General features: G+C 36.4%; 1 protein-coding gene across 1 annotated transcript in view; it reads left to right on the forward strand.

The window, feature by feature from the left end:
* LOC128550860 (pre-mRNA-splicing factor CWC22 homolog) overlaps nucleotides 1-13,990 on the forward strand; it is a 55,670-nt gene extending 41,680 nt beyond the window's left edge. The window contains exons 13-19 of the mRNA XM_053530785.1: nucleotides 210-358; nucleotides 772-849; nucleotides 1,912-2,064; nucleotides 3,174-3,301; nucleotides 5,710-5,811; nucleotides 7,284-7,447; nucleotides 9,033-13,990. Coding sequence (XP_053386760.1) covers nucleotides 210-358; nucleotides 772-849; nucleotides 1,912-2,064; nucleotides 3,174-3,301; nucleotides 5,710-5,811; nucleotides 7,284-7,447; nucleotides 9,033-10,132 — 1,874 coding nt within the window. The 3' untranslated portion in view covers nucleotides 10,133-13,990. The remainder of the gene's footprint in view (nucleotides 1-209; nucleotides 359-771; nucleotides 850-1,911; nucleotides 2,065-3,173; nucleotides 3,302-5,709; nucleotides 5,812-7,283; nucleotides 7,448-9,032) is intronic.
* Nucleotides 13,991-14,880: the final 890 nt, after the last annotated feature.

Below are 14,880 nucleotides of genomic sequence, written 5' to 3' on the forward strand. Positions count from 1 at the left end.
CCCAGGACCTTCAGACTTCACATGCTGATAGTACTTACTGAGTACACCACCCCTACTGACTTTGGGGTCACCAGGTCAAAGGTCAAAGTGCTGCGGGGGCATTTGTCACCATTAGTGACAGCTCCTGTTTACCTGTATCAGACAAAAAACGCGTACTTTGGATTTCAAACTAGCCGTATCACCAGCTGATATGTCATTTATTTATCTAGATGAGGAGGCCAAACAGAAAATTATTGACCAGACAGAAACAAACATGGTTGCATTGAGGAGAACAATCTATCTTACGATACAGTCTAGTCTTGACTTTGAGGAGTGTGCTCATAAACTCATGAAGATGGATCTCAAACCCGGTCAAGAGGTATCTCTTTGCTTCTCCAATTGTTCTGTGTCAGGACTTGACAAATCCTTTTTGCCTTTTCAAAAATATGAGTAGAAATCAGCCTTTTTGAAAAAATGGAGATACGACAAATTGTTTTTCAGCAGGCGAAATGTCAAATGGTTTTTACTGTAACATGCGGAAGTGTTACAGTTACAGTACTATTTCAGGTGTAGTTATTTAACATGATACTCAGCTGGTTTGTGTTACACAGTTACACTTTTTATTTGGAATGATTATGACTTTACATGAAATTGGACTGTTTTTGAAATATATAAAATAGCTTCTGATATAACAGATATTCATATATAAAGGTTTCAGGTGGATTTGTATAACATAATGACTGTTTTTGAGATATGTAAAATTGTTACTGATGTAACATGATACTGTTACAGGTGGAGTTATGTAACATGATACTCGACTGTTGTGGGCAGATGAGGACCTATGAGAAATTCTTTGGACTTTTAGCAGGGGTATGATTTCACAATTTGTTTCGAATGATATGCATTTATCTAACAGATCTTTGGTGAATTACTGTAGGAAGCCATTAATCTAGCTTACAGAAGGTTGGTGGTTATACCAAAGTGCCCACTCATACCTGAAATTATGCACCAATGGGCACCTGGGGTCTTCCTTCAACATCAGAAGCTGGAAAGTCACCATATGACATATAGATGTGTTGGTGTGATGTTAAACCCAACAAAAACAAAAAAGTGACTAACCATATGCCTAGCTCACTAGTTGAAGAGTGTATCAAGGGTTCATGAGTTTGTTCCCTTATTAGAACATATATCCTGCACCTACTTTTACCAGCTTTACCTACAAGTTGATATATAAAGTTAGCAGAGAGAATAAGATTTTTATACATGGAGTACTATGATGAAACTTCAGTTCTCTGAATCTGAACTAGGCAAATGTTAAAAACCTAGTTACTGAAATATTAAGTTCCTTCACATATCTCTAGCCAAAACAGTGGGAAGTCTAAAAATCTCATGTACAAGTCAAAAGAAATTTAAATACCAAAGTAACTAAATGCTGGAACTAAAACGACCATTGAAGATGGCTTTAAAATCAGTACATAGAAATAATAAGATATAAAAGAAAAGGAAATAAGGCGCTTGATCAAAGAGCTCAAGTGCTGTAATGTATGCTGAATGAAGTACATGTAGTCTTAAAATAGATATTAATTGAAGAAAAAAACATGTACATTCATTTTATTATGGAATAAAAAAGGAAACTTGTTGTCAAATTGTGAAAGATTGTAAATATTTGAGCTGCACCATGAGAAAAGCAACATAGTGCATTTGCAACCAGCATAGATCCAGACCAGACCAGCCTGTGCATCCGCACAGTCTGGTCAGGAACCGTGCTGTTCGCTTTCAAACCCTGTTGCTATTAGAGAAACTGTTAGCGAACAGCATGGATCTTGCTCAGACTGCGTGGATGCGCAGGCTGGTCTGGATCCATGCTGGTCGCAAATGCACTATGTTGCTTTTCTCATGGCACGGCTCATTTATGAATTGTATTTTTTTCAGAGGTTTTGCATGATTGATAAGAAATATGTTACACCATTCCAAGTGATGTTTAAGGAACAGTATGACACAATACATCGGCTAGAAACAAACAAACTACGTAATGTGGCCAAGTTCTTTGCTCATCTTCTGCACACGGATTCTATTTCATGGGCTGTAAGTAAAACAAAAGTCGCCATATGACCTATCATGTGTCAGTCAACGTTAAATCCAACAAAATAAATAAATAAATAGTAAGTAAAACATGATAATTTAGTCTTTAGATAAAGTGTTAGACTTAAAAGATAATACTACCTTAATTCTGTGAAAGGAGAAAGGCAACGTCTTAATTTTGAATGTTACTGTTTACCGTGCTTTCTTTAGCCTGCCTGCTTAGCTCAGTAGGGAGAGCACAGATCTACAGATCGCGGGGCCGTGAGTTCGAGCCCTGGGCAAGGCATATGTTCTCCGTTACAATTTGATAAAAGACACTGTGTCTGAAATCATTTGTCCTCCACGTCAGATTCATGTGGGGAAGTTGGCAGTTACTTGCGGAGAACAGGTTTGTACTGGTACAGAATCCAGGAACACTGGTTAGGTTAACAGTCCACTGTTACATAACTGAAATACTGTTGAAAAACGGTGTTAAACCCAAAACAAACAAACAAATGTACAGTGCTGCTTTACATTGAAAGAATGAAGAAAAAACTTTAATACCAGTTAGTATCTTTGTGTTTTCTCATGATACAATGTGTGTCTATAACATTTTTTGCTGCTATTTCATTTTGAGATGTTATTTTGCACTATGATCTCAAAATTGAGGTAGACTTCTAAGAGATATGAAATATTGCTTATAAATTTTACTGACTGCAGTAATAAAAACAAATTGCAGCTGTTATATTGCATTAGATACAATAGAAACAATGGAATCGAAAAACATAGTAAAGTTAATTAATATTAAAGCTGAGAGGTACACAATCTGGTCTGTAAAGGTAAGATGACCTCTGTGGCTGAGTGGTTAAGGTCATTTGCCCCTCACAGCTGTGGGTTTGAACCTCACTTTGGATGTAGAATTTTTTCATTTAAGGTAGCAATTCTGCTGGCTTGTGGAAGGTCAGTGGTTCTACCAAGGTGCCTGCACATACCTGAAACTACTCACGAAAGGGCACCTCGGGTTTTCCTACACCATCAAGTGCTGGAAGTCACCATATTACCTTTGTGTAGATGTGAAGTTAAACCAAACCAAAAAAATATATATATTACTGACTTACTTATACTGTTGACAGGTTTTGCAAGCCATCAGGTTGAATGAAGATGATACAACCTCTGCTAGTCGAATCTTCATCAAGATCTTGTTTCAAGAGTTGTCCGAGTACTTGGGACTACCAAAACTAAATGACAGGCTTAAAGACCCGTAAGTTTGTTAGGTTTTTAGCCCACCATCATCAAATGGTGGGCTATTAAAATTACTCTGCGTCCGTGGTCCGTCCGTCCGTCATTCCGTCCGTTAACAATTTCTCGTTATCGCATCTCCTCAGAAACTACTGGGGGGGGGGGGGGGGGGGGGGATTTTGACCAAACTTTGTCAGAATGATGTATTGGTACCCTAGTTGTGTCCCCCTGAAAATCAAACTGGTTCAACAATTTATGAGTGAGTTATGGTCCTTTGTTTATTTCTATATTTTACATAGATTTATATGGGGAAAAACTTTGAAAACCATCTTGTCCAAAACCACAGAGCCTAGGGCTTTGATATTTGGTTTGAAGCATCATCTAGTGGTCCTCTACCAAGATGATTCAAATTATTTCTCTGGGGTCAAATATGGCCCCGCCCTGGAGGTCACATGGTTTATATAGACTTATATAGGGAAAAACTTTGAATAACCTCTTATCCAAAACCACAGGGCCTAGGGCTTTGATATTTTGTATGTTACATCATCTAGTGGTCTTCAACTAAGATTGTTCAAATTAAACCCGTAGGGTCAACTATGACCCCGCCCTGGGGGTCATATGGTTTACATAGACTTATATAGGGAAAAACTTTGAAAATCTTCTTGTCCAAACCACAAAGCCTAAGGCTTTGATACTGGTAATGTAGCATCATCTAGTGGTTCTCTACCAAGTTTGTTCAAATTATCCCCCTAGGTTCAAAAATGTCCCCGCCCCGGGGGTCACATGGTTCATTATAGACTTAGGGAAAAGCTTTTAAAATGTTCTTGTCAATAACTACAACATTCAGATTGGACCACATGTGTATTTTTGAGTGGCAAGATGAACCTTGACATGAGTTGACCTTGATTTTGACCTAGTGACCAACTTTCACATTTCTGTAGCTACAGCCTTCAAATTTGGACCGCATGTATATTTTTGAGAGGCAAGATGAACCTTGACATGGTTTGACATTGATTTTGACCTAGTGACCTACTTTCACATTTCTGTAGCTACAGCCTTCAAATTTGGACCACATGCATAGTTTTGTGCACTAGAAAAAACTTTGACCTAGAGACCTACTTTCACATTTTTGAAGGTACAGGCGTCAGATTTCCGTGTTTCAAAATGAAATTTGACATTGATTTTGACCTAGTGACCTACTTTCACATTTCTCAAGCTACAGCCTTCAAATTTGGACCACATGCATAGTTTTGTGTACCGAAAAAAACTTTGACCTTCACATGGACCTAGTGACCTACTTTCACGTTTTTGAAGGTACAGGTTTCAAATTTGGACCACATGCATAGTTTTGTATTCCGAAAAAAAAATTGACCTTGATTTTGACCTAGTGACCTACTTTTACATTTCTCAAGCTACAGCCTTCAAATTTGGACCACTTGCATAGTTTTGTGTACCGAAATGAACTTGACCTTAAGATTGACCTAGTGACCTACTTTCACATTTCTGTAGCTACAGGCTTCAAATTTAGACCACATGCATAGGATTGTGTACCGAAACAAACTTTGACCTTGACATTGACCTAGTGACCTACTTTCACATTTCTCAAGCTACAGCTTTCGAATCTGGACCACATGCACAGTGTTGTGTACTGAAATGAAATTTGACCTTGAGCTAGTCAATAAGTCTTGAAATTTGGAACACTCAAAAATGGCACATTGGTGGGCGCCAAGATCACTCTGTGATCTCTTGTTCTGTAATGATATTTTTTGCAGACAAACACTCTGAGATCATTGAACTTTTAACTTGCTGGCGGCAAGTGATTTTCCATTGCGACCAGTGCAGACCAAGATCAGCCTGCACATTCATGCAGGCTGATCATGGTCTGCACTGTTCGCTATTCAGTCAGTAAATTTTCAGTGACACCCTTTCGAATAATGAATGGTAGTGCCTAAATTGAATGATAGACTAATCCATTTTAGAAATTTAGGGTAATGGTTAATATTCATTTGGAACTATTTTTTGTGGATTTCATGGTTGTGTCAATGCACAAAATTAGCAAATTTTCTCTTCAAATTTAAGTCCGCCAGTGTATGTCCCCATGATATAGTCAGTTTTGCCAAAACCACAAATTTTTACATACAAAATGAAATGATTTTATAGTAGAATTTTTAGATATTTTTTGTTAAAGTCAAAATTTTATTTCTTTAATATTAAGGCTCCTTATCTATAGGCAAGATAAACTGCCACAAAATCATATGCGTTAGCAAACATTTTGAAACAGACTAAAAGGTGAAAACTGAAACGGTGCTTATTTTGTAAAAAATTGTTTCAAAATCCTCTTCCTCCAGTATAACTGCTAGAGAGTTGCTGCAGTTGTCATCATTAAGACATGATACAGTAATGTAAAAGAAATGATTTTGTCAATTACAGTACACTACAGGAATATTACGCAGGTCTTTTACCACGAGACAATCCCAGAGACACGAGATTCGCCATCAACTTCTTCACAACTATTGGTCTAGGGGGCTTAACGTAAGTATAATGTGCCCTCTTGAAACTGTTTTATTTGATTAAATGCCTATTTTTACGTTAACAAATGGCGTTTTACAAACACAAAGAAAAGTTTACGTCTAAAAATTAAAACATTTTAAAAGATGTAAGAAATAAATGAGCATAAAATTAATATCATTGTGAATAAACTATTAAGTTAGTATTAAACAAAAGATCAGGCATCTTAAAACTTAGAAGATACTAAGTAAGTAAGTAAAAAGTTAATTATACCTCATGCTCTTAAAACTGATACACACTGTCTGATTTAAATACTGTGTAACAAACTGTCTGTGATTTAAAACTGATACCAGGCCTGGGATTTTTCAGGACTGGTCCTTATTTCCGGTTTTTGACTGCCAGAATTTCCCTTTATAACTCTATTGGAAAGGACATTTCAGGCTTTAGAAATTATATTTTCAGGCTTGTCATTTTAATCATAATCCCAGGCCTGTGATACACACTGTCTGTGATTTATAACTGGTACACACTGTCTTTGAATATGTCTCCCACCACACAGTGGTGTGGGAGACATATTGATTTACTGCAGTCTGTGTGTCTGTCACAAAGCTTGTCCACACTCTAAATTGAACATTTCTCATCCGATCTTCACCAAACTTCAACAAAATGTGTCTGCCAATAAGTGCTCGGCCAAGTTAGATAACTAGCCAAATCGGCCTAGGCACTTCGGAATTATGGCCCTTGATTTACCAAAAACACTCAGATTTCTTGCGCAGTTTTACCCCTAAACCAGCGCCTATACTACTAGTAGTATAGGCGTCCTTTTGGTGTCAAGAAAGCGCATGCACATGTGGATTAAGTAAACAGTATATAAAGACTGACTTACTATTTAGATGATTAGGCAGTTGTGGGAGACATGCGCTTTTCTCAAAAACATCTCTAGTTCTTTACTGATACACACTGTCTGTGATGTATAACTGATACACACTGTGTGATTTATAACTGATACACATTGTCTTTGATTTTTAACTGATACACACTGTCTGTGATGTATAACTGATACACACTGTGTGATTAATAACTGATACACATTGTCTTTGATTTTTAACTGATGCACACTGTCTGTGATGTATAACTGATACACACTGTGTGATTTATAACTGATACACATTGTCTTTGATTTTTAACTGATACACACTGTCTGTGATTTTTAACTGATACACACTGTCTGTGATTTATAACTGATACACAACATGTCTGTGATTTATAACCGATACTCACCTGACTGTGATTTAAAACTGATACACACACTGATTTAATACTGATACTCACTTGGTGATTTAATACTGATCCAAACTGTAGGTGATTAGTGATAGCTGAAAAGACTGCCTGAAAGGTGCTTCAAAACATTCTAAGGGGAATATATTCGAGCTCTCAAAGATATATAGGGAAGATTTAGAAGATTGCCTAAAGGATGTTTCTAAAATATTTTCCAGGGATGACCTAAGAGACCACTTGAAAGACGTATCGAAGAAGTTGATGCAGCAGAAACAGGAAGAACAAGCTCAGGCGATAGAGGAAGACTCTGATGATGATTCTGACGATTCTTCCGATGAATCTGATGTGTCGGAAGACAGCGAGAGCTCAGACAGTTCTTCAGGTAAACTGTTTAATATCAAATTTTTTCTTTTAAATTAATCACACAAAGATGTATTTAATGAGTAAAGATTTCACATGAAAAAAATAATATAACACATGAGAGAAATGTAGTTCCCTAAATTGTTAGAAATTTGACATGATTTTTTTTAGCTCACCAGAGCCAAAGGCTCAGGGTGAGCTATTCTGATCAGTCACCGTCCGTTGTCCATCGTCCGTTGTCCGTAAACTTTTATTTTAAACGATATCTCCTCATAAACCGCTAGGCCAATTTCATCCAAACTTCACAGGAATGTTCCTTGGGTGAAGCTCTACAAAAATTGTTCAAAGAATTGAATTCCATGCAGAACTCTGGTTGCCATGGCAACCGAAAGGAAAAACTTTAAAAATCTTCTTCTCGAAAACCAGAAGCCCTAGAGCTTAGATATTTGGTGTGAAGCATTGCCTAGTGGACCTCTACCAAATTTGTTCAAATCATGACCCCGCCCCAGGGGTCACTTGATTTTACATAGGAAAATCTTTAAAAAAATCATCTTCTCAAAAACCAGAAGCCCTAGAGCTTAGATATTTGATATGTAGCATTGCCTAGTGGACCTCTACTAAAGTTGTTGAAATCATGACCACGGGGTCAAAATTGACCCCGCCCCAGGTGTCAGTTGATTTTACATAGGAAAATCTTCAAAATTTTTCTTAAAATAAACCAGAAGGCCTAGAGCTTAGATATGTCACATGTACCATTGCCTAGTGGACCTCTACAAAATTTGTTCAAATCATGACCCCCGGCGTCAAAATTGACCCCGCCCCAGGGGTCGCTTGATTTTACATAGGAAAATCTTAAAAAAATTTCTAAAAATAAACCAGAAGGCCTACAGCTTAGATATTTCACGTGTTGCATTGCCTAGTGGACCTCTACAAAATTTGTTCAAATCATGACCCCTGGGGTCAAAATTGACCCTGCCCCAGAGGTCACTTGATTTGACATAGGAAAATCTTCAAAAAATATCTAAAAATAAACCAGAAGGCCTAGATCTTAGATATTTGACATGTAGCATTGCCTAGTAGACTTCTACAAAATTTATTCAAATCATGACCTCCGGAGTCAAATTGGCCCCGCCCCATGGGGTTACTTGATTGTACATAGAAAAATCTTCAAAATTTTCTTAAAATAAACCAGAAGGCCTAGAGCTTAGATATTTGACATGTTGTTTTAAGGTGAGAATAATTTTTTGCTTAGGGTGTGGCATATTTTAACAGTTAATTTATTTTTGTCAATGGTTTTATGATAAAAAAATATATGTAACGTGTTTGGAATACTTCACAATGATTTCACGAGTTATAGTGAAATGAATTTCATCATAATAAGTTGTTACAGCTGATATTTTATAGTATGAGGAATGTTAGTACCACATTCTCAGGAATCTTTTATGCCTTTATTTAGTGTTTCTGTTTGAACAGTTGCAAGGAGCTTTATAGTTATGGTCAAAGAATCATTGTATTTGATTATTTGATTAAATGTGTTTATATTTTTTCTGACTCAGATAAGAACATGCTAATGGATAGATATTTATTTCTCAAACGTTTTCTTTCAGAATCAGAATCTGATGATGATGACAGGAGAAAGAGAAAGAAAGCTGATAAGAAAACTAAGTCAAATGTGGAAAAGGACAAAAGAGTTAAAGATAAAGGTAGACAAGAAAAAGTTATTGAGAAAGATAACAAGAAAAATAGGGACAAAACCAATGGATCTCTGGAGAGAAGAGGTAGAAATGATGTTGAAAAAGATACTAAGAAAGACAAAAAGAAGAACAGAAAAGCAGCAGGAGACATTAGAAAAGATAGAAAAAGTGAAGATGAAATGAGACGTGAACAGGAAGAACAGTTTAAGAAGTTGGCGAAACTTGCTGATTACGGAAATATAGAGGATTTAGATGATAGTTATGAACAAGAAAGGAGAAAAGGTGGTGATGATTGGAAAAAGAGTAAAAAGGATAAGAAAGGGAAGGGTAAAGATAAAAAAAGTAAAAAAGGAAAACGTGAAAGTGACAATGAAGACTATGATGAGGATTTTCAGGATACAAGATTGAGTGATCAGAGAAAAAGGATTCCAGTTGAGCTGGATGAGTTTGATGCAAGAGCATATGCAGATAGAAGTTATGATAGTGGTTTTGAGGGAAGAGGAGGGCGAGGTGGTGGTCGAGATGAGAGAGGGGGTGGGGATAGACGAGACAGGAGAGGAGGTGGAGGGGTAATGCGAGGGGATAGAGGTGGATTTGAAGATAGGGGTCATAGCAGAGGAGATGGACAAAAGGGGAAGGGGTTAGGAAAGAAGGGAAGAGACTATATTGAAGATGATTTGGATGACAGAGATATTAGAATTGAGAGAAACTTTGAAAGATTGGATTTGTATGAGGAAAAGTTTGAAAGAGAGCGAGAAAGGAATTTGGAACAAGTGAGAGGGAGGGAGGAATTTCAGGATTATTACAGGGCCAGGGAGGGAAATGATTTGCCACGTGGGGGCCCATACAGAGGTAGGGATTTGCCATACAAGGGTGGGAGAGATGTAGATAGGTTTGAGTTTGAAGATAGGGGTTTCGATAGGGGTTTTGAGAATGACAGAAGGAGAGGGCGAGATAGAAGTGAAGAACAAGTGCCAGTATCGGGTCGTAACGATAGACGTAGGAGGCGATAAGCTTGTCCTCAATGTCAAATGTTAATTCTCTAAGTTGTTGTATCATGTGTTTTAGCATAGGTACTTAAAGGACAGTGTACATGAGATACAAAGGGTTAAGATTTCTACTGTAAATCAGATGTTTTTTTCATTGCTTTCATTTTTAGCTCGACTATACGAAATATGGAGAGCTATCCTACTTGACCCGACGCCAACACCAGCGTCGGCGTCCACACTTTGGTTAAAGTTTTGATGCATTTCTCTTTATCTTTGTTATTACTTCATGGATTTACTTCCTCATCATCACCCACATCATATGGCACAAGGGTCATAACTCTAGCACCAATATTTCATGAATTATCCCCCCTTTTTACTTGGAATTTCAGGCTAAAGTTTTGGTGCACTTCCACTTTATCTCAGTTATTACTAAATGGAATTGATTCAAACTTAAAATAGTTGTTCAACATTATCATCCACATCATATGGCACAAGGGTCATAACTCTCGTACCAATATTTCATGAATTATCCCCCCTTTTTACTTAGAATTTCAGATTAAAGTTTTGGTGCACTTTCACTTTATCCCAGTTATTACTAAATGGATTTGATTCAGACTTAAAATAGTTTTTCAACATCATCACTTACATCATATGACACAAGAGCCATTACTCTTGCACCAGTATTTCATGAATTATTCCCCCTTTTTACTTAGAATTTCATGTTAAAGTTTTGGTGCACTTTCACTCTAACTCAGTTATTACTGAATGGATTTGATTCAAACTTAAAATAGTTGTTCCACTTTATCACCCACATCATAAGACACAAGGTCCATAACTCTGGCACCAATTGTTCATGAATTATGCCCCTTTTACTTAGAATTTTAGGTTAATTTTGATGCATTTTCACTATATCTCAGGTTATTACTAAATGGATTTGATTCAACTTGACATAAGGTGCATCACTCTTGCACCAATATTTCATGAATTATGCCCCCTTTTTGCTAAGAATTATACTTAATATTTAATCTCAGTTATTATTAAATGGATTTGATTTAAATTTAAAATAGTTGTTCAGCATCATCACTCACATCATATGACACAAGGGTCATAACTCTTGCACCATTATTTCATGAATTATCCCCCCTTTTTACTTATAATTTCAGGTTAAAGTTTTGATGCACTTTCACTCTAACTCATTTATTACTGAATGGATTTGATTCAAACTTAAAATAGTTGTTCCACCTTATCACCCACATCATAAGACACAAGGTCCATTACTCTGACACCAATTGTTCATGAATTATGCCCCTTTTTCTTAGAATTTTAGGTTAATTTTGATGCATCTCAGGTTATTACTAAATGGATTTGATTCAACTTGACATAAGGTGCATCGCTCTTGCACCAATATTTCATGAATTATGCCCCCTTTTTGCTAAGAATTATACTTAACATTTAATGTTTTGATACATTTGATCCTTATCTCTCTTATTACTTAATACTTTTGACACAGACTCGAGCTATTATCCAATATTTCATCCACGTTGAAGTCATTGAACACTCCAGTGACAGCTCCTGCTTCGTCAAATGCGCCCAGTTTCACTATCCAGCTTCGAAATAGACGAGCGCGCTGTCTCCTGTGACAGCTCTTGTTTTGCAATTTGTCAGCAAGCAGCCTTATTAGCATAATTAATAAAGCCCATTATTTTTAGTTTTCTAATCATGCTTAATACTCATGGCTGTTTGAGATTTGCTAAATCACTTTACCAATATAAGTGAAAATAAAACAGTCAAGTATTGTCCAGTCTGTAGGATTGTCAGTAATGATTGTGTGCAATTTTTGTATTGGAGGACCTACTTTTTATATAACAGACAGTCTAGTATTTCTCTTTAGAGTTGTTGGTAAGAACAGGCTATTTTTATCAGTGTTATGGAAGCATTTTGTTTCAAGAAGCGTTAAAAACCAAAAAATCATTGTTTCATTGTTATATCTACATGTATGATTGTATGTATAAGTTGTAAATGAACATGCATTCAGTGTCTTCTTTTTCTAGTATTTGATGTAAGGCCTTGATCAGTTTGAAGAACCTCAGTGTGAAGCTGTATTATTGAGATAAAGTGACCAAGTCTGTAGATGGATGTAGATAGTGTTTAAAAATCATTTTTTATTGTTGGATTTTGTCTTAAATTATAGCTATGATTTAGTAAATCTGATTTTTCGTGTTAGAATGAATTCATGTTGATGAATGTTATATTTAAGTTATTCATATTTTTTCTAAAACACATTATACTTAGTTTTTTTAGCTTGACTATTCGAAGAATAGTTCGAGCTATTCTACTCACTCTGGCATCGGCGTCACACCTTGGTTAAAGTTTTGCATGCAAGTACAAATAGCTATCATTTAAAGGCATATAGCTTTGAAACTTACTTTTTCTTTTTCTAGGTCAATTACCATCCTCACTGGGTCAAGTCCCATCACTGACATGTATTTTGGTCACTTTTGGACTTAGAAAACCCTTGTTAAAAGTAGCATGCAAGTTACTATCTCCAAAGCTAATGCAGATATTGATTTGAAACTTCAGATGTGTCTTTGGGGTTATAAAACTAGGTGATAGCATCAAGCCATGTATTTTGGTCAAATTATGTCCCTTTTTGACATAGAAAGTCTTGGTTAAAGTTTTGCATGCAAGTTACTACATGTATCTCAAAAACTAATGCAAATATTGAATTGAAACTTCATACATTTCTTTGGGTTTATAAAACTAGGTCGTAACATCATGTCCCATCACTTTGACATGTATTTTGCAAAATTATATCCCCTTTTGAACATAAAACCTTCTGGTTAAAGTTTTGCATGCAAGTTACTCCAGAACTAATGTAGATGCTGGATTGAAATTCTGTAGATATTTTAAAGGGTAATATTTTTGCTTCTTGGATAACAATACGAATAGTCGAGTATTGGCTATCTCACGGACAGCTCATGCCAAACGATACCAATGAGCTTGGTTGCTTATGCATAATTCATAACTCTTGAATAAATATTTTATGAATTATGACCCCTTCTTATGTAGAAGTTCAGGTTAAAGATATATCACTCGTCTTTTTATAAATTTATGGATTTGATTAAAACTTAAATCAGTTGCTCTTCATCATCACCAACATTTTATAAGAATGTACATAAAACTGACAACTGTACATGTATTGCATGAATTATACCCTTACTGAATTTCACATTCTGTTATGATGCGTGTTAAATATGTCTCTGTTATTACCAAATGCATTCAATTCAGACTCAAACAAATACTTATTCCACATGATCATCAGCGTTATAATTATATGATAAAGGTTGATAACTTTGGCACACATTTTTCATAAATTATCCCCCCTTTTAAATTCGACCTTTTCCATGAGGAATGCCTTATTTCACTATACAGCATCAAATTCATAAGAGCCAGCTATTTCCATTGAATTTTGAATCTTCTGCTATGGGATCATGGAATAAATTTCCAATTTGCATGCAGTTGTGCATATTGATTTTAAAACTCTGGCAACACATATGTACAGCTCCTTGTAATTGATTAATTATTAGTAATAAGAATAGTAAAATGAATGAAAGTCAGTGCAGTAAACATGCAATATGATTGTTATGATTTTTAGAGCAATTCCTCATGTTATAAGATATAAAATGTCTCTTTTGCAACTAGAGGTTGGTATTCATGTATAAATCTACATCATTTTAATATATTTGGCATAAAGTTGTTCTGTCGTAGGAGTTTTTAAAAGTGTAATCATGTTTAAATTTTTGTACTTGACAATATTTTGTATGTGAAAGTTTATAAATGAATAAATATTTGTGCTCCAGAGAAATGAAAGTTTAAACGAAATTGTTGTGTATTTTTCCAGTATTCCAGACCTGGTTAAGTATCCAGAAAAAGTCAATAATATCATATATACCCATCTCTCTGTCCACTAGTATATTGGGGTGGGGAGGGGAGGTGGGCTCCGTGGCCGAGTGGTTAAGATCGCTGACTTCAAATCACTTGCCCCTCACCAATGTGGGTTCGAGTCACGCTCGGGGCGTTGAATTCTTCGTGTGAGGAAGCCATCCAGCTGGCTTGCGGACGGCCAGTTATTCTACCCAGGTGTCCGCTCGTGATGAAATAATGCACGGAGTGGCACCTGGGGTCTTAGTATATTGATAGACAAGAAGTGTCCATGAAGAGCAGCCTACATAAAAAGATGGCTACAAGAGAAGTATTGGAAATCATCATACTAGTATATTCCTTGTTTTTTTGTCTTCTTGTTGGAAATCAAGGGAAAAAGTTTAAATATTTATGCAGCTTGGCCAGAATTCATCAACATTTAAGTCTGAAACATTCAATTTATTAGCTCACATGTCACAAAGTGACAGTGTGAGCTTTTGTGATCACGCAGCGTCCGTCGTCCGTCCGTGCGTGCGTGCGTCCGTTTAAACTTTTGCTTGTGACCACTCTAGAGGTCACATTTTTCATGGGATATTTATGAAAATTGGTCAGAATGTTCATCTTGATGATATCTAGGTCAAGTTCGAAACTGGGACAACTGCGATCAAAAACTAGGTCAGTAGGTCTAAAAATAGAAAAACCTTGTGACCTCTCTAGCGGCCATATTTTTAGCTCACCTGTCACATAGTGACAAGGTGAGCTTTTGTGATCACGCAGCGTCCGTCGTCCGTGCGTCCGTCCGTAAACTTTTGCTTGTGACCACTCTAGAGGTCACATTTTTTGTGGGATCT

Source organism: Mercenaria mercenaria, chromosome 18 (assembly GCF_021730395.1).
Source record: "Mercenaria mercenaria strain notata chromosome 18, MADL_Memer_1, whole genome shotgun sequence".
Taxonomy (NCBI): Eukaryota; Metazoa; Mollusca; class Bivalvia; order Venerida; family Veneridae; genus Mercenaria; species Mercenaria mercenaria.